The 22,481-nt window shown below is 38.5% G+C and overlaps 1 protein-coding gene across 1 annotated transcript in view; it reads left to right on the forward strand.

The window, feature by feature from the left end:
• Nucleotides 1–22,481, forward strand: part of LOC102998326 (ELKS/Rab6-interacting/CAST family member 1-like) — a 116,534-nt gene that overhangs the window by 22,413 nt on the left and 71,640 nt on the right. The window contains 1 exon segment of the mRNA XM_057539551.1: nt 6,430–6,590. Coding sequence (XP_057395534.1) covers nt 6,430–6,590 — 161 coding nt within the window.

Raw genomic sequence — 22,481 nt, forward strand, 5'->3', positions numbered from 1 at the left:
TAAAAAGGGGCCTCAAAAAAAAAAAAAAAGGAGCCTCACTTGGTAACACTTAATTTTCTAACATGAGTGCTCCAAACTCTTAATAACTATTTTAAAACACTTGATAATTTCATGTAAGATAAATTTTACGTAAGAATAAAAATGGACAGCGTATATGAATTTGGTGAGACTGAGCATACAATGTGGATTTGCCTTGGAAAACTTGGGCAGTTTTTGAGATTATTGAAGTTGAGCGTCTGTTGCAAGATATCTAAGTGAACTCTCCCAAAGCATTTCCTGGAAGCATTTGCCCAACAAGTAATCTTCAAACAAACGAACAAACATACATACCCACCATTCCTCTATTCCGTGTAATATAATCCATGGACCAACAAGAATAAGCTTATTTTCTACTTGTACAATTTTTGGGTGGTGCTGCTTATCCTAACCTTCTCACCATCTGTCAAGACATAACTTTCATTACTCTCCAGCATCACTTTTAACAGCATCATCTTTCTTTTCGTCCTTTCTCCTTCCCTCCCTCCCTCCTCCTCTCCCCCTTTGCTTTTCTTCCCTGCCTCCTTTTTCTTTCTTTAAAAGGAATCTCTTTTGACCTGTGTTTTCCTCAAGGGTTCAATTGTTTTTATATTTCTCTCCCTCATAATACAGTCTTTGGGGATTTAAAAATACGACAGAAATAGAATCTTCTGTGATTTCTCAGCAGAAGGGAAGGTATGGTTTGTATTACTTTCTCTCATAGGATTCTTTATGGGGTAAATATTTCCAGATGCCCCAAATCTCTTCGTTACGTTTACTATAAGAACCAACAACTCTTCCTTTTTCTCTACAGTGACATGATTGTGTCCTGGGATGGCTCCCACTCGTATCGCTATGAAAACAGAAGTTTCATAAACCAGAGATGAGTTACTTCAACTCAGTTTAATTCAATAAACAGTTATTGAACATTTACTGTGTCCAGGATACCATTGGCCATGGTGAATGATACATGATCCCTCCTATCAAGAAATTTGCAATCTAGTATGGGAGAAACTATGCAAATAAATGTCCAACCATAAGATGACTGCTACGGTATAGTAACAAGCAAAGATTTAGGAACTCAGTAGGTAAGCAAAATAAGTAGAATAGTAAAGATGAGGCTCTTTTGTTTGTCAGTATTTTACTTTAGCTCTGTATAGTTTTGAGATATGAAATGGTGTCATTTTACTTTACAGTTCTTGTTACTTTATAATCATTACCACGACTTTGTAGTCATAGCTCATGGGTAAGTTGCTTCACTTATGTGAATGTTATGGAGAGGTACTATGCTTCCGGTAGAGTCTTCTTCAGAAAGAGATTTATTGATTTGAGTTTATAACACTGAATTATGGTGAGGTAATACGTTTTACTTCAACTCGAAGATAGCTACTTTATCGATCCCGTGGGTAAACCCTTACTCTAGATCTGGGTGGTGAGCCCTCTCAGGATCAGCTGTCACACAGCAAGAGATAAGACTTCCTGGATCAGTTTTCTAAAGTGACAGGTTTATTCCCTGGTCAGGACAGAAGATACTCTCTTTTTAACGAACAGGCTAGACTTCTCTGTGTGCGTATTTGTTCCATGTGTTTCGGGGTGAGGATGGGGTTGAGGAGTCTATTCTGTTTTTATGGGGCATGAATCTGGCTTAAAAATGACAGAGCCCTTTAACAGGGAAATTGCAGCTGGAAGACACCAGCAACTAAGTAGATCTGGGACTTGAGAAACTGTGCCTCCCTGGAGCTATCCAGGGTACTGAACCACTTCTCCTTATGTTGCCTTCTAACCCCGCGAAACAAACATTCAGACATTTAAAAATATCTAGCTTTTTTTTTTTTTTTTTCTGACTAGAGAAATTCTTTAACCTGTATATTTCTGATCATTGTTCTTGCTCTAGTCTTGGCCAGCTGTAGCAGTTCACCTCTTGTGTCTTTTATTCACTAAACAAATATTTAGGTATAACCTTCTCTGCGTTGGGCACTTTTCTCCTGGTTAAATTACTCAGATTGAATATGATTATTTTTGCCTTTTTGTGAAATTTGGGTTAAAGAAACAAATTTTATGGGATGCCTAAAGGATCTCAGGTTTTCAAGTGTCGTTTGAAGAACCTGGTTTCTGGTCCAAAGGTTGTGTTTGTTTACGTTTGTTTACAGTACTTACAATAGCCCTTGGCATAAAATAGGCAGCACAGAAATTTTATTCCGCTGATGATCAGATTTATTTTGTGGAATTTTTTTTAAAATAAATTTATTTTCTGTATTTATTTTTGGCTGCGTTGGGTCTTTGTTGCTGTGCGCGGGCTTCCTCTAGTTGTGGCGAGCGGGGGCTACTCTTGCTTGTGATGCACGGACTTCTCACTGCGGTGGCTTCTCTTGTTGTGGAGCACGGGCTCTAGGCGCATGGGCTTCAGTAGTTGTGGCACCTGGGCTCAGTAGTTGTGGCTCGTGGGCTCTAGAACGCAGGCTCAGTAGTTGTGGTGCACGACCTTAGTTGCTCCGCAGCATGTGGGATCTTCCTGGACCAGGGCTCGAACCCGTGTCCCCTGCATTGGCAGGTGGATTCTTAACCACTGCACCACCAGGGAAGTCCCATTTGTGGAATATTTTTCTATACCATGTTACAAGGAACATATTTCTTTTCAACCTAAAGGTAAAATTCTTTGAAGAAAAATTTTACCCTAAGTGCTCTAGATGCAACATGCACATAATCCTGATGAATGTAGACTAAGCATTTTGGGACACTGTCATATACATTAGGACCAAAGTACAGGCTGACCGGAAAGAAAGGGACCAGAAACTTCCAGCTCAGACTTTTCTATTTACGTATTTTCTCAACCATCTTTTCATTCTATTTTATTCATACTAGTCTATTCTGTATTCAGGTAAACAACCACCACCTGTTCACCCCCTCTCCTCCAAAAGAGGAAAACAAGAATTTTTCCTTTGATGACAGCAACACATGACCCAGGAAGGTGGAGTATATTCTAAACTGTCCTTTTGTAATTCCTTGTTCTAAGCATCTGGCAAGACAAATTGGTCTTGACTTCCCTGGAAATGGTGGTTTCTTTCAATGAGTATAAGGGGTACAGAATCAACAGTGTTCCTAGTGTTCTCAAGACCAGTTATTGTATGGGTCAGTAAGGCTAAACCCTTCACCCCCAACCTGGTGTTAATTTAATGTTATTCTCAGTAAATATCTGAGACAGACTGAATTTGAGCAGAATATAAAGTATCTGGCTGAAATTGAATCAGGTTCAGTGTTCTAACATAGCGATTTACCACTACCCACATCTATTTCTGTGGTATGCCTTTTTTTTTTTTTTTTTTTTTTTTTACAACATGTACATTTAGAAACTTGGTAAGGTCCAAACTGTATCATAATTGACTTGAAAATGTCAGTTTCTTGGGATTGCCAAACTCAAACACTTTTCTTGGTATCTCAGTGAGAAATCAAATTTGAGGTTGAAGAGTATTGACCAGTAAGCTTCTTTTCTAGAGATTGTTACTCTACCTTTGGTCATGGACCAAGTTTAATTATTCCTATTGCTTTTATTTCCCATTCCTTAGGGAAGTGATAGGCACTTGTTTAGTCACCGGAAGTTGTGAGAATTTGTGGACCTCAGCAAAGACCCAAGAGACCTATGCAACAGTATTGTTTTCCTACTTATTACCCAGACCCAGTTTGTTTTAAAATCTATTTACTGATTCCACCTGAGTTGCATGACTTAGTTGTAATATAATCTCTTGATTTCTTGAATTATCTCCAGACTGGACTTCATGATTGATTTCTTTTTCGCCTTTGACTTATTCAGATGGAAATAGGTTAAACAAACAGAAAAACTTGACTATTATTCAAAGGCTGAAGGATTCCTTCATTACTTCCCTCCATTTCCTTGGGAATCAATACCATTGGCTGTTTTCTTTTAGTTAGCATAGTTTTGCTTGCTTAATATAATTAATATAGTAATTTAAGAGTTATATATATGTGATCTGACTTAACCTTCCAATTCTATGGTGTAATATTACTACTGTCATTTTATGTGTGAGAAAGGTAATGTTCAGGGGGAGTTAAGGAATTTCTAACGACCATAAAATTAGGAGTCAGGACTGAAGATTCAGACCCAGCTCTCTCCGACATTAGTCACTGCTTTTAATCACTCTTCTGCTTGCTTTAATATTTCTTTACTGCCCACATAAAGTGCCATGTCAGAATATAGAAATGGTTATTAACTGAGGAAATAGGAAATATTTTGATGTTTTTAGGGAAATTCAAAACATTGTAGAATAAAAAGCTGGACATGATTTCATTGGCAGTTTTATCGCGATGGCTTAAAAGAAATGAAGTTGTTCCTGAAGGTACCTAGTTTATTGTCGTGAAATATATTTGCTTTGCCTCATGCTGTATTTTGTAACATTTGGTCCTGGTAGGGTTTATTTGTGCATGTAGTTTAATATAAAGATCTCAGTTTTAACAAATACTGGGAACTATTCGGAGAAAAAGCCAAAACAGATGTGTTTTTACTCAGTAGTTTTTGTTTAGGTCTGAACCTTTGATAGGAATTTGTTCCACAAATGTGGTTATTACAGAAGATGAAGAAAGCCAAGCTGAACACAAAGTTAGATGACTTGTCTATTTAATTTTAGGTGATACTTGCCGAATGTCTTGAGAAAATATTTTTTCAACTTGTTTCAGAATTAGAATAGACTCTGTTGACATTTTATGCAAGCATATATCTGTTATTCCTTTTTAGAAATTCGAAGTAAATTCTTCTTATAAAAATAATACACAGGGCTTCCCTGGTGGCGCAGTGGTTGAGAATCTGCCTGCTAATGCAGGGGACACGGGTTCGAGCCCTGGTCTGGGAAGATCCCACATGCCACGGAGCAGCTGGGCCCGTGAGCCACAATTGCTGAGCCTGCGCGTCTGGAGCCTGTGCCCCGCGACGGGAGGGGCCGCGATAGAGAAAGGCCCGCGCACCGCGATGAAGAGCGGTCCCCGCACCGCGATGAAGAGTGGCCCCCGCTTGCCGCAACTGGAGAAAGCCCTCGCACGAACCGAAGACCCAACACAGCCAAAAATAAATAAATAAATAAATAAATAAGAAAATCCTTAAAAAAAAAAAAAAAAATAATACACAATCAATAATACACGACCATTTTCTATGAGGAAATTTTCAAATGAAAAAACATTAATCTCTAAACATCCGTAACACCAACCAGTTAATATGTTAGCATGTTTCATTTGGTTTTTGACACACGCAAATGCACACAAAACTTAACATATAATTATATAATTTTATATGTAATTTTGTGTTCCAGTTTTCTACTTAATTAATAGCATTGTCTTATTTTGCATTTCTGTGACTTCCAGGGAGATATAATCTACTTTGTTGGCCAGTTCTATCTAATTTGGGGTTCTCTGCTTGTGTGTATGGTGTATGTGTGTGTATAATTTAATATATATATGTGGGTGTGTATATATACACATATGTATAATTCGTTTTCTTGTTTTAGAAAAAGATGCATTGTATTCCTTTTTTTTTTTTTTTTGGTTTTCGTTTTTTTAATTAATTAATTAATTTTTTTTGGCTGTGTTGGGTCTTCGTTTCTGTGCGAGGGCTTTCTCCAGTTGCGGCGAGCGGGGCCACTCTTCATCGCGGTGCGCGGTCCTCTCACTATCGCCGCCTCTCTTGTTGCGGAGCACAGGCTCCAGACGCGCAGGCTCAGTGGTTGTGGCTCACGGGCCCAGTTGCTCCGCGGCATGTGGGATCTACCCAGACCAGGGCTCGAACCCGTGTCCCTTGCATTGGCAGGCAGATTCTCAACCACTGCGCCACCAGGGAAGCCCTGTATTCCTTTTAATACATCACAACTTACCCATTTTATTGGGAAGACTTTGCACATATTAAAATCTGATATATTAGGACTAATCAAGAAGAGGTCAGTGTGACTAAGATGCTTTTTAAATGTTTTTTTGTGTTGTATATAGCAACTGGAGCTGCTTTCCCAACAGAAATTTGAAGTAATGCCGAACCTGTGCTAATGAATAGATATAATTAATTGGAAAACTTCATCTGTTTTCCTACAGTGTCTTAAAGACTTTAAAATAATCCCTCAGTAATTTAATCATATCTCTCACTGTTCATATCTCTCATATCTCACACTGTTACTTCTGATGCCCTTACATTTGTCAAAAAGAAAATGAGGGTTTTTTGGACCTAAACTGAGAAGAATTATAGCGGAGGGAAGATGAGAGATGTATTTCTTTAACTGCCAATTATGTCTGATCCTGCGAGAGTACAGAATTTTTGATGGGTGTGTCTTCAATTTTGTGGACCCAGGCGTTGCCCACTGCCCAGCTCCTCTGACTATACCTGACCCAGATGCTCAGTTTCTGTCTTTTCTGTATTGATCGTAGGTGGAGGAGTTACTGATGGCCATGGAGAAGGTAAAACAGGAGCTGGAGTCCATGAAGGCGACGCTGTCCTGCACTCAGCAGTCACTGGCAGAGAAGGAAACTCATGTGACCAACCTTCGGGCCGAGAGAAGAAAACACTTAGAGGAAGTTCTGGAGATGAAGTAAGTTTTATAATATTGTTCTTCAGGCATATGCTTAGTTGAAATACTTGTCCTCATCGCTTTCATTTTCTGGCCCCGTTTGTCACGCCTGACACGCTTAGCCTAATTTTAATGCTCACTTGTGTTTCTCACTCCTTAGAACAAATTTGGGACAAATCCTCGTCAACTAGAAACTTTTTTTGCCTCCCTGTCATTGAATTTTGCAGTCCTCTAGAGTGTATGTATCCGTATGCAATTGTGTCTCTGAAGTTCCTGAAACCTTCTGGAAAGTTCTGGCAAGTTGTTGAGCTTTCTGAGGAAGATAACCATTGCTCCTGAGGTCATACGATGGCTAGGCAATTTTTAAAAACATTTTTTATTATAAACATTTCCAAAGGTACACAAAAGTAGAGAATAGTATAGTGAACCTCCTTATACCCATCCCCCATATTTAACCATTAACGTTTGCCGCACTCTCCAGTCAGTTTTGACAAAATTGTCACTTTTAGCAGAACCATTCTTGACATCATTTTCGTACTTTCCAGGCATCTTGCAGCTTCCTTGAGATAGTCTGTTGTGAAGGCTGTAGATATCTGCTGTGCAGAATACAGCTGCTGCTTTTTCTCCTCTGTGACTTTGAAAAGTTCTGGTTTCCTTCTCTTCAGAACAAGTATGTCTCTTTTTTAAGTCTCTTAGTACTTTCTCCATCACTCCAATCCCCACCCCTGTGTAATTGTCCTGCTCTCATTTTACTGAAACCAAGTCTATGCTGGGACCCCTCAGTTACCTTCATCACCTCAGCAGTTACCTGTGTTCTTGTCGTCGTCTCTTCTGACTCAGAGGAGATACTGTCTCTCCTTCACCAAGCTCGCTTCTTATTTCTATCACAGATTTAAGCTCTGGTTCCCTCCTCTGCAATCTGTCTCCATTAATTTTCTTTCACATAATCTTTGCTCACTTTCTGTTAGTTCCTTCTTGTCTGCAATAAATACGCACTCTCTCTGACCTAAAGTAAACAGTCTTTCTGAGCCCAGCCAGTGCTTGAAGCTAACATCCCCTCTTCTTTTCTGCTACTTTGAACTATCAATACATGTTGAATATGAGAATTACAAAGTAGCAGAGGATCTTGCCATGACACCTCAGCATGAATTTTCATGGGGCATGATTGTTTTGATATCATGACGGCAGCTCAGGAGTTGAGGAAACAAATATCGGGGTGTCCCCTGTGCTTATGGATTATTAGGACACAGTGGGAGGTTAAGAGAGCCTGATCTTTCAGAAAAGAATTACAGGTGATGTGCTCTCGGAAGTGACAGATACTGGAGCCAGAAATAGGTTGATACGCAGGGAGAACGGGGAGAATTTAGGATTCTGAGTATCGTGATGAGAAAGTTTGCTTCTTACGAGCAGGTTAGTAGAGGCAGTTGAAGACAAGGTTTTATCCCTGATGATAAGAACATAGAGGAAGGATGGGTATAATATTCGGGAATACAAGGTATCGATGTGATACTCCTAAGCACAAACAGGCCCTGCTAAAGCAACGGTGTAGGAGTATTGTTTCGTTTTCTCTGTGTACCAATATCTTGACTTGACTTGTCACATCTTTCCCACTCAGTTCAAGTGTCTATAGCAAAACAGTGGTGGATTTGTAAAGGAATTTTCCTTTATTGTTAGGACTTTGAAAAGATATGAAAGAATTTTTTAAAGAATGCTTGACTTTAAACCATTAAAAGGGAATTGCGTGTGATTTTTGTTGTTGTTGTTGTTATTATTTTTGGAACCACAGTACTAAACTTTCTTATGGACTTCCCTTGCCAACCCAGGTTAGAGATTACATTTCAGAAAAATACTGTGATTTGCAAGACTGTTTTTGGTAAGGTCAAACACTCACACACTAAGGCATGGGATGAGTCATTAAAGTATTCAGAGATTTATAAGTGGTATAGAAATTTGATGAATAAACATTAAATAAAAGTTCTAGAAATAAGGTGTTAAAACCTGGCTCTGACAGGTGACCTGTCTCTTAAATCACCTTCCTCATTTGCTCAGGAGATACTACTACAGCATCATGCTGTTCTTAGATTTTGTACAAGTTTTTTGTCATGCAGATTTACTGACTTAAAAGTTTTTAAAGTAGTCTTTGCTTTAATTTGCACTTAAATTTCTCCTTGTTGTTGTCTCTCATTTTCATATCTTAATAAAATGGTTGTTTAATACCTTTCTTTTAACAAATTAAGCACTTCAGGCCTAATCGTCTATCCAAACATGCTGTTGAGAGTGGTGGCTAATCCCAAACTCCTAATGTATCCCTCCTCCACACTCTTTTCTCCTTTGGTAACCATAAGTTTGTTTTCTATGTCTGTGGGTCTATTTCTGTTTTGTATATAAGTTCATTTGTATCTTTTTTTTTTTTTTACGTTCCACATATAAGCGATATCATGATATTTGTCTTTCTCTGTCTGGATTACTTCACTTAGTATGATAATCTCTAGGTCCATGCATGTTGCTGCAAATGGCATTATTTCATTCCTTTTTATGGCTGAATAATATTCCATTGTGTGTGTGTGTGTGTGTATGTATGTGTGTGTATACATATATATGTATAAATATATAAAACACATCTTCTTTATCCATTCACCTATTGATGGACATTTAGGTTACTTCCATGTCTTGGCTATTGTAATAGAGCTGCAGTGAACACTGGGTTGCATGTATCTTTTTGAATTATGTTTTTCTCTGGATATATGCCCAGGAGTGGGATTGCTGGATCATATGGTAACTCTATTTTTAGTTTCTTCAGGAACCTCCGTACTGTTCTCCATAGTGGGTGCACCAGTTTACGTTCCCACCATCAGTGTAAGAAGGTTCCCTTTTCTCCATGCCCTCTCCAGCATTTATTGTTTGTAGACTTTTTTGATGATGGCCATTCTTACTGATGTGAGGTGATATCTCATTGTTGTTTTGCTTTGCATTTCTCTAATAATTAGCAATGTTGAGCATCTTTTCATGTGCCTTTTGGCCATCCATACGTCTTCTTTGGAGAAATGTCTATTTAGATCTTCTGCCCATTTTTTGATTGGGTGGTTTGTTTTTTGATATTGAGCTGTATGAGCTGCTTGTATATTTTGGAGATTAATCCTTTGTCAGTTGCTTCATTTGCAAATATTTTCTCCCATTCTGAGGGTTGTCTTTTCATCTTGCTTATGGTTTCCTTTGCTGTGCAAAAGCTTTGAAGTTTCATTAGGTCCCATTTGTTTATTTTTGTTTTTATTTCCATTTCTCTAGGAGGTGGGTCAAAAAGGATCTTGCTGTGATTTATGTCATAGAGTGTTCTGCCTCTGTTTTCCTCTAAGAGTTTTATAGTGTCTTGCCTTACATTTAGGTCTTTAGTCCATTTTGAGTTTATTTTTGTGTATGGTATTAGGGAGTGTTCTAATTTCATTCTTTTCCATGTAGCTGTCCAGTTTTCCCAGCACCACTTATTGAAGAGGCTGTCTTTTCTCCAGTGTATATTCTTGCCTCCTTTATCAAAGATAAGGTGACCATATGTGCGTGGGTTTATCTCTGGGCTTTCTGTCCTGTTCCACTGATCTATATTTCTGTTTTTGTGCCAGTACCATACTGTCTTGATTACTGTAGCTTTGTAGTATTGTCTGAAGTCAGGGAGCCTGATTCCTCCAACTCCATTTTTCTTTCTCAAGATTGCTTTGGCTATTCGGGGTCTTTTGTGTTTCCATGCAAGTTGTGAAATTTTTTGTTTTAGTTCTGTGAAAAATGCCATTGGTAGTTTGATAGGGATTGCACTGAATCTGTAGATTGCTTTGGGTAGTATAGTCATTTTCACAGTGTTGACTGTGGATTTGTCCATTTCTTCCAGGTTGTCCATTTTATTGGCGTATGGTTGCTTGTAGTAATCTCTCATGATCCTTTGTATTTCTGCAGTGTCAGTTGTTACTTCTTTTTCATTTCTAATTCTATTGATCTGAGTCTTCTCAGACTTTATTCTTGATGAGTCCGGCTAATGGTTTATCAATTTTGTTTATCTTCTCAACAAACCAGCTTTTAGTTTTATTGATCTTTGCTATCGTTTCCTTCATTTCTTTTTCATTTATTTCTGATCTGATCTTTATGATTTCTTTCCTTCTGCTAACTTTGGGGTTTTTTTGTTCTTCTTTCTCTAATTGCTTTAGGTAGAAGGTTAGGTTGTTTATTTGAGATGTTTCTTGTTTCTTGAGGTAGGATTGTATTGCTATAAACTTCCCTCTTAGAACTGCTTTTGCTGCATCCCATAGGTTTTGGGTCGTCGTGTTTTCATTGTCATTTGTTTCTAGGTATTTTTTGATTTCCTCTTTGATTTCTTCAGTGATCTCTTGTTTATTAACTAGTGTATTGTTTAGCCTCCATGTGTATGTATTTTTTACAAAATTTTTCCGGTAATTGATATCTAGTCTCATAGCATTGTGGTCAGGAAAGATATTTGATACAATTTCAATTTTCTTAAATTTGTCAAGGCTTGCTTTGTGACCCAAGATATGATCTATCCTGGAGAATGTTCCATGAGCACCTGAGAAGAAAGTATATTCTGTTGTTTTTGGATGGAATGTCCTATAAATATCAAGTAAGTCCATCTTGTTTAATGTATCATTTAAAGCTTGTGTTTCCTTATTTATTTTCATTTTGGATGATCTGTCCATTGGTGAAAGTGGGATGTTAAAAGTCCCCTACTATGATTGTGTTATTGTCGATTTCCCCTTTTTCGGCTGTTAGCCTTTGCCTTCTGTATTGAGGTGCTCCTATGTTGGGTGCATAAATATTTACAATTGTTATATTCTTGTTGGATTGATCCCTTGATCATTATGTAGTGTCCTTCCTTGTCTCTCGTAACATTCTTTATTGTAAAGTCTGTTTTGTCTGATAAGAGAATTGCTACTCCAGCTTTCTTTTGATTTCCATTTGCATAAAATATCTTTTTCCATCCCTTCACTTTCAGTCTATATGTGTCCCTAGGTCTGAAGTGGGTCTCTTGTAGACAGCATATATACAGGTCTTGTTTTTGTATCAATTCAGCAGTCTATGTCTTTTGGTTGGAGCATTTAATCCATTTACATTTAAGGTAATGATCGATATGTATGTTCCTATTACCATTTTCTTAATTGTTTTGGGTTTGTTATTGTAGGTCTTTTCCTTCTCTTGTGTTTCCTGCCTAGAGAAGTTCCTTGAGCATTTGTTGTAAAGCTGCTTTGGCGGTGCTGAATTGTCTTAGCTTTTGCTTGTCTGTAAAGGTTTTAATTTCTCCATGAAATCTGAATGAGATCCTTGCTGGGTAGAGTAATCTTGGTTGTAGGTTTTTCCCTTTCATCACTTTAAATATGTCCTGCCACTCCCTTCTGGCTTGCAGAGTTTCTTCTGAAAGATCAGCTGTTAACCTTATGGGGATTCCCTTGTATGTTATTTGTTGCTTTTCCCTTGCTGCTTTTAATATTTTTTCTTTGTATTTAGTTTTTGATAGTTTGATTAATATGCGTCTTCGTGTGTTTCTCCTTGGATTTCTCCTGCCTGGGACTCTCTGTGCTTCCTGGACTTGATTGACTATTTCCTTTCCCACATTAGGGAAGTTTTCAACTATAATCTCTTCAAATATTTTCTCAGTCCCTTTCTTTTTCTCTTCTTCTTCTGGGACCCCTATAATTCGAATGTTGGTGCGTTTAATGTTGTCCCAGAGGTCTCTGAGACTGTCCTTAATTCTTTTCATTCTTTTTTCTTTTTTCTTCTCTGCAGTAGTTTTTTCCACTATTTTATCTTCCAGGTCACTTATCCATTCTCCTTCCTTAGTTATTCTGCTATTGATTCCTTCTGGAGAATTTTTAATTTCATTTATTGTGTTGTTCATCCTTGTTGTTTATTCTTTAGTTCTTCTAGGTCCTTGTTAAACATTTCTTGTATTTTCTCCATTCTACTTCCAAGATTTTGCATCATCTTTGCTGTCATTACTCTGAATTCTTTTTCATGTAGACTGCCTATTTCCTCTTCATTTGTTTGGTCTGGTGGGTTCTTACTTTGCTCCTTCATCTGCTGTGTGTTTCTCTGTCTTCTCATTTTGCTTAACTTACTGTGTTTGGGGTCTCCGTTTTGCAGGCTGCAGGTTCTTAGTTCCCGTTATTTTTGGTGTCTGCTCCCAGTGGCTAAGGTTGGTTCAGTGGGTTGTGTAGGCTTCCTGGTGGAGGGGACTGGTACCTGTGTTCTGGTGGATGAGGCTGGATCTTGTCTTTCTGGTGGGCAGGTCCACGTCTGGTGTTGTGTTTTGGGGAGTCTGTGACCTTATTATGATTTTCGGCAGCCTCTCTGCTAATGGGTGGAGTTGTGTTCCTGTCTTGTTAGTTGTTTGGCATAGTGTGTCCAGCACTGTAGCTTACTGGTCGTTGAGTGGAGCTGGGTCTTAGCGTTTAGATGGAGATCTCTGGGAGAGCTTTTGCCATTTGATATTACGTGGAGCTGGGAGGTCTCTGGTGGGCCCATGTCCTGAACTCGGCTCTCCCACTTCAGAGACACAGGCCTGGCACCCGGCCAGAGCACCAAGACCCTGTCAGCCACATGGCTCAGAAGAAAAGGGAGAAACAAAAGAAATAAAATAAAGTTATTAAAATAAAAAATAAAAAATAATTATTGAAAATTAAAAAAATTAAAAAGTAATAAAAAAAAGAAAAAAAAAAGAAGAGAGCAACCAAACCAAAAAACAAATCCACCAATGATAACAAACGCTAAAAACTATACTAAGAAAAAAAACAAAAAACGGACAGACAGAACCCTAGGACAGTTGGTAAAAGTAAAGCTACACAGGCAAAATCACACGAAGTCCACTGCCTCAATTTGGGGATGATTCATTGTCTATTTAGGTATTCCACAGATGCAGGGTACATCAAGTTGATTGTGGAGATTTAATCCGCTGCTCCTAAGGCTTCTGGTAGAGATTTCCCTTTCCTTCTTTGTTCACACAGCTCCCGGGGTTCAGCTTTGGATTTGGCCTCTCCTCTCCATGTAGGTTGCCTGAGGGCGTTTGTTCCTGCCCAGACAGGACAGGGTTAACGTAGCAGCTGATTCCGGGGCTCTGGCTCACTCAGGCCTGGGGGGAGGGAGGAGTACAGAATGCGGTGGTGAGCCACCGCGGTGAGCCTGTGGTGGCGGAGGCTGGCGTGACATTGCACCAGCCTGAGGCGCGCCGTGTGTCCTCCTGGGGAAGTTGTCCCTGCATCACGGGACCCTGGCAGTCGGGGGCTGCACATGCTTCCGGGAGGGGAGGTGTGGATAGTGACCTGTGCTTGCACACAGGCTTCTTGGTGGCTGCACCTGCAGCCTTAGCGTCTCATGCCAGTCTCTGGTGTCCGTGCTGATAGCCTCGGCTCACGCCCGTCTCTGGAGCTCATTTAGGAGGTCCTCTGAATCCCCTCTCCTCACGCGCCCGAAACAATGGTCTCTTGCCTCTTCGGCAGCTCCAGACTTTTCCCGGACACCCTCCCGGCTAGCTGTGGCACGCTAGCCCCCTTCAGGCTGTGTTCACGCAGCCAACCCCAGTACTCTCCCTGGGGTCTGACCTCCGAAGCCCGAGCCTCAGCTCCCAGCCCCCGCCCGCCCTGGCGGGTGAGCAGACAAGCCTCTCGGGCTGGTGAGTGCTGGTTGGCACCGATCCTCTGTGAGGGAATCTCTCCGCTTTGCCCTCCGCACCCCTGTTGCTGCGCTCTCCTCCGTGGCTCTGAAGCTTCGCCCTGCCACGCCCTGTCTCCGACAGTGAAGGGGCTTCCTAGTGCATGGAAACCTTTCTTCCTTCACAGCTCCCTCCCACTGGTGCGGGTCCTGTCCCTATTCTTTTGTCTCTGTTTTTTCTTTTTTCTTTTGCCCTACCCAGGTACGTGGGGAGTTCCTTGCCTTTTGGGAGGTCTGAGGTCCTCTGCTAGTGTTCAGTAGGTGTTCTGTAGGAGTTGTTCCACACGTAGATGTATTTATGATGTATTTGTGGGGAGGAAGGTGATCTCCATGTGTTACTCTTTCGCCATCTTGAAGGTCTCCCCAGTTTTCAGTTTTTTTGTCATATGTATTACTGTTATGGCCATCTTTATTAATACATTTTCACATTTCGGATTATTTTCCTATGATAGGTTGTTAAAAAATTGAATCTATTCATCAGAGGGGATCAAAGGAATTATAGGAGAGGTTTTCCCATATACATTTATGTATTCTTAAAATGTTTTAACACTTATATTTATTACTTTGTAATGAGAAAATGTTACAAAAATGACCCTACAAATTACTATATTATCCCCCTTATATTTGGAGAGAAAAGCAACATTGCTAGAAGATAGTTTCTGCTTCCTAAGGATGATACATTTGTGCTTATAAAATAAAAGAGATGAATATACTTATTGACACACGGTCTTCTAGAAGGATTGGACCACTTTAGGTGATCAGGCATGTACGAATGCATGTATCACCTTACCTGTTCATATAATGTTTAAAAATCTTTTGCCTGAAAAAAACCTTTTACCTCTTTCATAGATTAAAAAGTTTTGTCTTACCTTGCTTTCATTTGCAATTCTTTGTTTACATTTTCATGTGTTTATTGTCAATTTGCATATTGTCTGTGATTGGTATATTCCTATTTGTTAATTTCTCTTGGGGACAGTAAGGTCTTAGTATTTCATTGACGTTTATGGGCTTTTTCAATAGTGAGGATAAAGTACTTTCCCAGTTGTGAATAATTTTTAGTTTTTGTCATTTGCTCATTAGTTTTTGACTTTTGATGTTTATAATTCTAGATTTCTAAGCAGTAAAATGTACTATACTTTTCTTACATTTGTAATTTGTAATTTTTTTGTAATTTCTTACATTTCGTTTTTTGTTTAGAAAGTCCTTCCCTATCTGAATATCATTAAATATGTTATATTTATTCTTTTTATTTTCTAATTAATTTGCATTTTATACCTAGTTCTTTAATCTTCCTGGAACTTATTTTTAATTTTGTGTGGGGAGAACGTATTTATTTTGATGTTTTCCTAATAATTGAAAAGCTTTCTAAATACTGTGATCAGTCTCTTTTCTTTTGGTTTGTGGCATTTCCTTTTTCTTTCTTAAGTGCTTAATTATTGTGAGATTTGTTCCATTGATCTCTTTGTTGATATTCTTTTTCCAGGACTACATTGATTTGATTATAACAGGCTTTCAATTTGTATTAATGGCCGATGGGGTGTTGAAAAAAATGTCCTTCAAATATATATGTACACACACACACACATATACATATATATATATATATATGCTGTTCTTAACTCTTTATTCTTATGTGCTGCCAGACATTCTTACCCCACTCTTATATGCTGGCTGCCTCAGGTGTCAGCTTAAATGGTACGTCTTCAAAGAGACCTTCCCTAACCATCCTGCCTAAAGTAGGGCAGTCTGTGCCAGTATCAGCACAAATAAATCAGTCAGCCTTTCAGAAGTCATTTCCTTTGACACCAAATCTTCCAGATGCAGTTCTCATGTTCCTCATTATTGGGTGAGCTGTTAAAATGAAGACAACTATTGATCCACCGTCAGCTCCTATTTAATTGCTTAAAACTTCCAGCAATTAAATAGGAGCAAATTCTGTCATTTAAGAGAAGTGACTTACTATTGAAGAGTATAAATTCTAAAGTTGTAGTTAAAAAACTTATACAGTACATTTTTTTTTAATACAGTACATTTTTGATTATGTCCTAGATGAAAAAGACAGCCAGTGTCTGGGACAAAAGATCAGCAAGGCTCTGTAAAACCTTTGTCCCATTTTAAAATGAAGTATTAGGACATCTGTGCCATAGAGATTCAAGCTAGTGTCCCTGAGAATTTTCAGCTGCACCAGAGTGGTGATTGCTCAACAGACTAAACTGGAGAGTGTGGGATAATTATCACAAGAGGACCACATACAATGATGACATGGAAAGTGATTAGTTACAAACAATCAATAGCATAAGAAAAGGATATTAAAAGAAAGTTTTTAGAGGTACTGATTTTAGTGAGAAAAGGCTGGTGAGATATTTTGATTCTTTATTAATTGGTTTTCTTCATGCAGGGCTTTCAAAAAGAAAACAAGTAATTTGAGCACACTAACCAACTTTATTTTTCATGAAAAAAGAAGGCCCTTTGTGATTTTAATGCTGCTTAACTCTTTTCTTCACTGTTCATGTGGTTATAATCTTAAGCAAACAAACAAAAAATTGCTATTATAAGGCTGTGGTGCTTCAATGGCAGTAATGGCACTGACCCTAGTACAATTTTCAGTAGAGAAACAGAGCTAATTGATTTATAACCATTATTCTAATTAAATAATCATAAATAATAAGCTTCATGTTAGGGATTATGTTATCAAGTGTGTTGTTTTGTCCTTATTTCTCACATGTTTTACTTTGGTGAAGAATTACAAGCTGTAAATGGTACAGATGAACCGGTTTTCAGGGCAGAAATAGACACAGATGTAGAGAACAAACGTATGGGCACCAAGGGGGGAAAGTGGCGGGGAGGGTGGGTGGTGGTGGGATGAACTGGGAGATTGGGATTGACATGTATACACTAATATGTATAAAATAGATAACTAATAAGAACCTGCTGTATAAAAAAATAAATAAAATAAACTTCAAAAATTCAAAAAAAGAAAAAAAAAAAGAATTACAAGCTGTAATCCAAATGAATTGAAGGGACTATTGAGATGATCCAGTCATTGCTTTTTGAAAAACACTTTAAGCTGCAGACCCCTTTTTCAAATGAATATTATTCAGATATGAAAATAAAACTTATTATTTATTAATTAACTAATTTATTTTTTGGCTGTGTTGGGTCTTCGTTGCTGCGCACAGGCTTTCCCTAGTTGCGGCGAGCGGCGTGGGGCGCAGGCTTCTCATTGCGGTGGCCTTTCTTGTTGTGGAGCCGGGATCTAGAGCGCAGGCTCAGTAGTTGTGGTGCACGGGCTTAGTTGCTCTGCGGCATGTGGGATCTTCCCGGACCAGGGCTCGAACCCGTGTCCCCTGCATTGGCAGGTGGATTCCCAACCACGGTGCCACCAGGCAAGTGCCTAAAACTTATTTTAAGAAGTAAAATGAAAAAGAAGGCAAAGCTGTTCTGATTGAGACAGGACTGGGGAGCCCAGATGCCCCAGTGTGGCCCTGCCAGGCATTCCCTGAAGATGTTCTTTAGAACCCCTAGGGCTTCCCAGGGCTGGGTTCAATAAGCCACTAACCAAACCTTTTGATTTTACAAACAGGAGCAACAACAGTAGCTGCCATTTATTGATAATTTACAGTGTGATAGGTGTTCTGTCTTACTGCTAATTATTATAATAACCCTGTAGATTAAGTTTCATAATGTTCATAGTATAGATTAATAAATTAAGGCTCAGAGTATTTAGTTAACTTCACTGAAGTCATCCTGATGGAACCAGGAATTGAACCCAGAGCCAGATCTTTCTTGGTCTGTGTTCTCCCCTTAGAGAAAGGGTCCTTATCAACTTCTTTCAGTTTCTGTGACACAGTTTTCCTGATTTCTGCCGACTTCTCTGACTGCTCCTCTTGTCTCCTTTGCCCGCCTCTTACCCTCTGCCTGCCATGTAATGTTGAATCAGTCCTATGACTATCTCCTCTTGCTGTGTTTTCTTTTCCTAGGGAGGCTCATTCACTACCTTGGCCTCAGTTAACATCTGTGTATCAGAGCTTCCACACTTAACATCTTTAGCTCATATCATTCCTCTAAGCTCCAGACCCACATGCCCAGTTGCTCCCTCAAACCTTTTCTCAGCATCTCAAAAGCACATTACATTCAGCTCAAGATTTCCCCTCAATTCTGGTCCTTCCTTATTTTTTCCCATTTTTGTTTATGGTGCCACCAACTTGTCCATGGTGTTTAAGTCAGAAACTTCAGAATTTTCCTTGATTGCTTCATTCCCTCATTTCCCACCCTGCCAGTCAAATGCTGGTGATCTTTTTTCTCTGAAGTATTTCTGTAAGCCATCCATTTTCCCACCCCACAGCCACTGTCATAGTTTGGTCATGTCGCTGTTGGCTGACATTATTGCAGTGGTCTCCCAATTTTCCCGTCTTTCTGTTTCCCCCTGATATGCAGCCTCATTGCAGCCAGTCTGAGCTTTTGAAAGTGCCCATGTGATGTTTGAATCCTGGCTCCACCACTCACTAGTTATGTGAGCTTGGCAGGCTGCTAAGTCTTTCCAAACCTTAGTTTCCTCATCTGTAAAATGGTTATATAATTCTTACCTCATGTACTTGTTCTAAGAATTAAATGTGGTAGTATGTGCCCGGCATCACTGTTAGTGATGATGGTAGAGATGATCATACTCTGCTCAAAACTTTTTCAGGGCTTCCTGTTGCCCTTAAAGTCCAGAACTCTTGTCACACTTCCTTGGTGCCCAGTCTCCTTAATCCCTCAAATGTGCTGTGCCCCCTCCTTCTTGAGGGTCTTCACCTAAGTAGTCTTCTCCTCACAGTAGAAGTGTTGTGTCTTTAAATAGTTAATGGAAGTTAACTCATTCTTCAGATCTCACCCAGCCCCCAAATCTTCTCTTATCTTTTACTACCTTGGATTTATAGCTTTTATCCCTGTTTGCAGTTATAATTGTGTATTTTTGTTGCTGTTGGGATTAATGACTCTCTTATCCACCGTTATCTGTCTTATCTACCTTCATATGGAGACAGACCATGTTTATTATAGCCACCTGCCATGGTATCTCTGTCAGGGAGCTTAATGCCTGCTACTAACTAAAGATCTTTCTTCCCTCAGTGAGGGCTTATACTTCAGTATTTTTTTTCTGTTCTCCAATGTTTGGTTAAGTTTATTTTTCAACAGCACTGCCTCCTTTGTGGGTAGAATTGTCTGAAATGGACTCTTTCATGTTAATTACTAGTTCTTGTTCTTGATGGAGAGAACTCCCAAGGTAGCCGGAGCCCTCTCAGAATCTGTCGTTCTTCTGGTATTGAAATAGGCTAGGGGTTCGTTTTTCCACCTAGGATAAAGTGCTGTTCTTGTGTTCCTGTAGGTTTTGTGTTTTTGTGGCACTTGTCTATACGTTGGGATTCATACTTTCTTTTGCTTAAGTCTGTATAAGAAATATGACATATTTTAGGTCCACTAACGTCATCAAATGTTCCTTTGTGAACCTCTCATTTAAGTTTTCTTGTTTTTGTTTAGATACCTTGGGTTAAGCAAGTAGGTTTATTTAAAAAGCCAATTTTCCTTATAATATGGGGATCAAAGAATGTGTTCTTAAAAGCTGTCAGAAAAAAAGAATTATATAAGCATCTATCCCAATTCATAAGTTTAGTTTAAAAATATTTTAAACATTAGTAATGAATCAGGTATCCCTGTGTTACTTTTTTGTTTCTCAAATACCTGAGAGAAAAAAAGAAGCCTGCTTATTTATTTATTTTCCAATAAATATGAAAGGGATAGAAAGGAAATTCTTGAAACTGTTGATTATTGTTGCTTTCAGATTTTGTGTCCTTATCTCTAAGATCATTTTTATAGGCATCTTTGACATCAAAATTTTGGTACTGAGATTAAAGTAGTTGTATTTTGTGGGGATTCTCAGGGAAAGATGCCATTTTAGGAAGTAGGGTGAGCGGAGAGAAATTAGGATTCTTTCCCATCTTTTCTGTTTCTTCTCTCATTCCTTCTTTCAGAGAGAAAAGATCCTATGGATAGAATTTTTGCTTTTTAAAAAAAATTCTCAAGCCTTACAGCGATACTTGGGCTCTGCTAATTAAAGTAGCTTCATAAGTAATAACTTTCTTTGAAAACACTGTCTTTATTCCTTATGGATGGAATTGAATGCACAATCATTTAGCTTTTTTTTTTTTTTTTTTTTTTAAGGTAACAACCCAATCCATTTCCACCAAAAATTTCCTTCTAGGAAAGTGGTTTTATGATTAATGGAAAGTGTTATATGATTAATGGTTCTGTAGATATGAAAGTTATAGGCTGGATATCTGCTCCCTTTTATCATCTGTGTCATGCATCTTGTTTATAGTAAATTGAAAAAGGTACATTTAAATGACCAGTAAGGTTGAAGACACGCTCTACTACCTGGCAGTTTCATTTCTGTGTGTCTCCTTGAGAGAAACTTTTGCACATGTGCACAAGGAGACAGGTAGATGTACATGTGCTTGTCGTAACAGTGAAAAAAGTGGAAAAACATCTAACTGTTCCTCAAGTAGGTGAGTGGGTAAGTTGGTATTTATTCACAAAATGGAATATGAGTACACAGTCCCTTCCTCCAAAATACTTAGGGCACATGTATGTTGGAATTTAGATGTTTTTCAGATTTTGAAAGGTAATCCAGTACATAAACTGTATATTGTGTAATACTCCCATTGGGATCTGGACAATACCCAGTAATCAAACATATTAAATCTGTAGCAAAACTTAGGAATATTCATATTAAATTGGATAAATAAATGGTAAATAGCCTCATAGCAGTTGAGTCAGGTTTTTCCATTAAGCTTGGAGAAAAATTTAAGTCTTTTTAAAGCTCTTTGGATTTTAGAATTTTGGATAAGGAATTGTGAAACCTGTATTATACAGTTCATAAAAGTGAACGAGCTAGAGTTATGTAAATCAGTGTGGATAAATCTCAAACACGTTTTTAAAAAATTGAAGTATTGTTGACATATTATATTAGTTTCAATATTTTGCTATTGGGATACATTACAAAATGATCAACACACTGGGTCTGGTTAACATCCATCACCACACATAGTTACAAAGAACTTTTTTTTCTTGGGATGAGAACTTTTAAGATCTAGTCTCTCAGCAACTTTCAAATATGTAATACAGTGTTATTAACTATAGTCACCATGCTGTACATTATATTCCCAGGACTTATATATTTTTATAACTGGAAGTTTGTACCTTTTGACTCCCTTTACCCATTTCACCCACTCCCTGTCCCCCACCCCTGGCAACCACCAATCTGTTCTCTACCTGTGAGCTTGTGGTTCTGCCCCCCCCTCCGAAATGGTAAGATTTTATTTTTTTTTATGGCTGAATAATATCCCATTGTGTGTATCTATACACATATGTGTATAGATATACACACCACATTTTCTTTATCCATTCATCCATTGATGGACACTTAGGTTGTTTCTATATCTTGGGTATTATAAATAATGCTGCGGTGAACATGGGGGTGCGGATATCTTTTCGAGTTAGTTATTTTTGTTTTCTTTGGATAAAAACTCAGAAGTGGAATTGCTGGATCTAATGGCAGTTCTATTTTTAATTTTTTGAGGAACCTCCATTACTGTTTCCTATAGTGGCTATACCAGTTTACATTCTCAGACACATTATGTTGAGTAACATGAGCAATTTGCAAAGAGAATCAAGAACAGATGACATCACTTCTGTGAATTTCAAATAAGCAACAGTGAGGGGTGGGGGGGAGAGAGAGATATCTGAAGCAAATAAGGCAAATTGTTGATGGTGATTTCCATATGTTGTTGTATATTTGAATGAGTCTCTGTAGCCCCAAGCTTCTGCTTTCTTCTCTAACCTTTTTAAGAATGCAGGGTTACAACTGAATTAGGTGATAGAGCATAATACATGTTGGGACTGGAAGTGTTCTTAAAATCAACTAAATTATCCTTTTTTCTTTTAAGTGAAGTCATTCCTACTTGTTAAGAAATTTTCTTGAATATTTATTTACTTTTCCCTTTTCTGACCTATGTCTGTTACTTTTTTCTCTTTTAATATATTTATTTTTTGTTGGAGTATAGTTTACATACAGCAAAATACATGGATCTTCCGTATCATAGTTCCATGAGTTTTGACAAATGCCAGTAGTCGTATAATGCAGTCTTAACGAAGATATAGAACATTTCCATCATCCCA

This window comes from Balaenoptera acutorostrata, unplaced genomic scaffold (genome assembly GCF_949987535.1).
Source record: "Balaenoptera acutorostrata unplaced genomic scaffold, mBalAcu1.1 scaffold_629, whole genome shotgun sequence".
NCBI lineage: Eukaryota > Metazoa > Chordata > Mammalia > Artiodactyla > Balaenopteridae > Balaenoptera > Balaenoptera acutorostrata.